The sequence below is a fragment of the Meleagris gallopavo genome, chromosome Z (assembly GCF_000146605.3).
Source record: "Meleagris gallopavo isolate NT-WF06-2002-E0010 breed Aviagen turkey brand Nicholas breeding stock chromosome Z, Turkey_5.1, whole genome shotgun sequence".
Classification (NCBI taxonomy): domain Eukaryota; kingdom Metazoa; phylum Chordata; class Aves; order Galliformes; family Phasianidae; genus Meleagris; species Meleagris gallopavo.
The window spans coordinates 42612747-42614108 of NC_015041.2; the positions used below are offsets into that span (position 1 = coordinate 42612747).

General features: G+C 32.2%; 1 protein-coding gene across 1 annotated transcript in view; it reads right to left on the reverse strand.

The window, feature by feature from the left end:
• The window catches only part of FER (FER tyrosine kinase), a 162025-nt gene that overhangs the window by 85625 nt on the left and 75038 nt on the right, over positions 1 to 1362 (reverse strand). Inside the window, 1 exon segment of the mRNA XM_010725904.3 lies at positions 976 to 1068. Coding sequence (XP_010724206.1) covers positions 976 to 1068 — 93 coding nt within the window.

A 1362-nucleotide genomic window follows, 5' to 3' on the forward strand; every position in this document is an offset into this window, starting at 1 on the left:
TTAAAAAATATTTGATGTAAGAGAAACAACACGTGCAGTTATCCTATAAACAGGAACAGCCAGTGCAGAAAAGTTGGCTCTTTTCTCATGTTTCCTCTCATCATTTGATCAAACTAATTTCACTGTATACCTTCCCATCTCAGAACCCGTAAATCATTTAAGTGTCAACTCATAAATAACAGTTTAACTCTTGGCTGCTTGAGAAAATTCTAGGCTTCTCCACAGCTGTGCTCAGAAGAAACAAAAAAGTCCTTGTTTTTCTTCAATTAACCACAATACTTCTGGTAACCAACTAAATATGGGACAGTATTTTTTGAATATCATTGCATTCAAACCAAAATATAGTTCTACTTCTGAAATTTCAATAAACTTTAAATATACAAGAAAACATGTAGTTAACATACTTGTTTGTTTGTACTGCTCTAATTTATTTTATGCACTTCATTATTATAATACACACTTTCCTTAATCAGTTTGTAATATTTTATGATAGCTGTATACATCAGTTTACAGTTCACACCATTTAGCAATCAACATAGTTATGGAACAGTCAGCAAGAAAAAGATGAATAGCTAACCACATTAAGAGTTAAATACTAATAACGTGAAGCAAATTTCATTTGTATATCCCCTGTATACAAAGGGGAATATAATTATTGCAGAAATGCTTATGTGCTTGGCAATCCCACTACAAAGTATCACATTATAAAGCATTCCCAGTAAACTGACACAGGAAAAGAGTACTTTTAAAATTACAGCACCACGCTGGCCACTGCAAAGAATATACAATTTATTTTTCCCACAGGCATGATATATCAGAGTTATTCTTACACACTATTATGCAATAGTATCATCACATCCACTGATTAGGCAGAACAGTGTTTTTAATAATATTGCAATTTTCGTCTATGTAGATGGGAATCTTGCTTAAGCTGACAAACAAGAGAATGTGCTGCAACACTAAATTATTACTTACTGATGATGAGCCCAACATGGATTTTGGAGACCTTATAATTCCAGCTATGGAGTGACGTATAGTATCAAATCTTGAAACTTTGTCCTTCTTGTCCTAGGAGAAAAAGTAGAATTTCTAGTGAAACCAAACAAATCAATAGAAGTTCACCTCTAAGCATTAGTAACTGAATTATGGAGAACATGGCATCCAGAATCATGGATTAAGAGACAGAGGCTCTATTAATACAAACCAGTAAGACTATGTCAACATCAGTGGGATTAAACTAATATATATAAATTTAAAAGGTCACAAACTTGTAATTCCTTAAATATCTTGTGCCACTATTTTAAATATCAATATTGTTAACTATAAAGAGAATTATTTTCTACCCTAAAACAGAGCATTTAA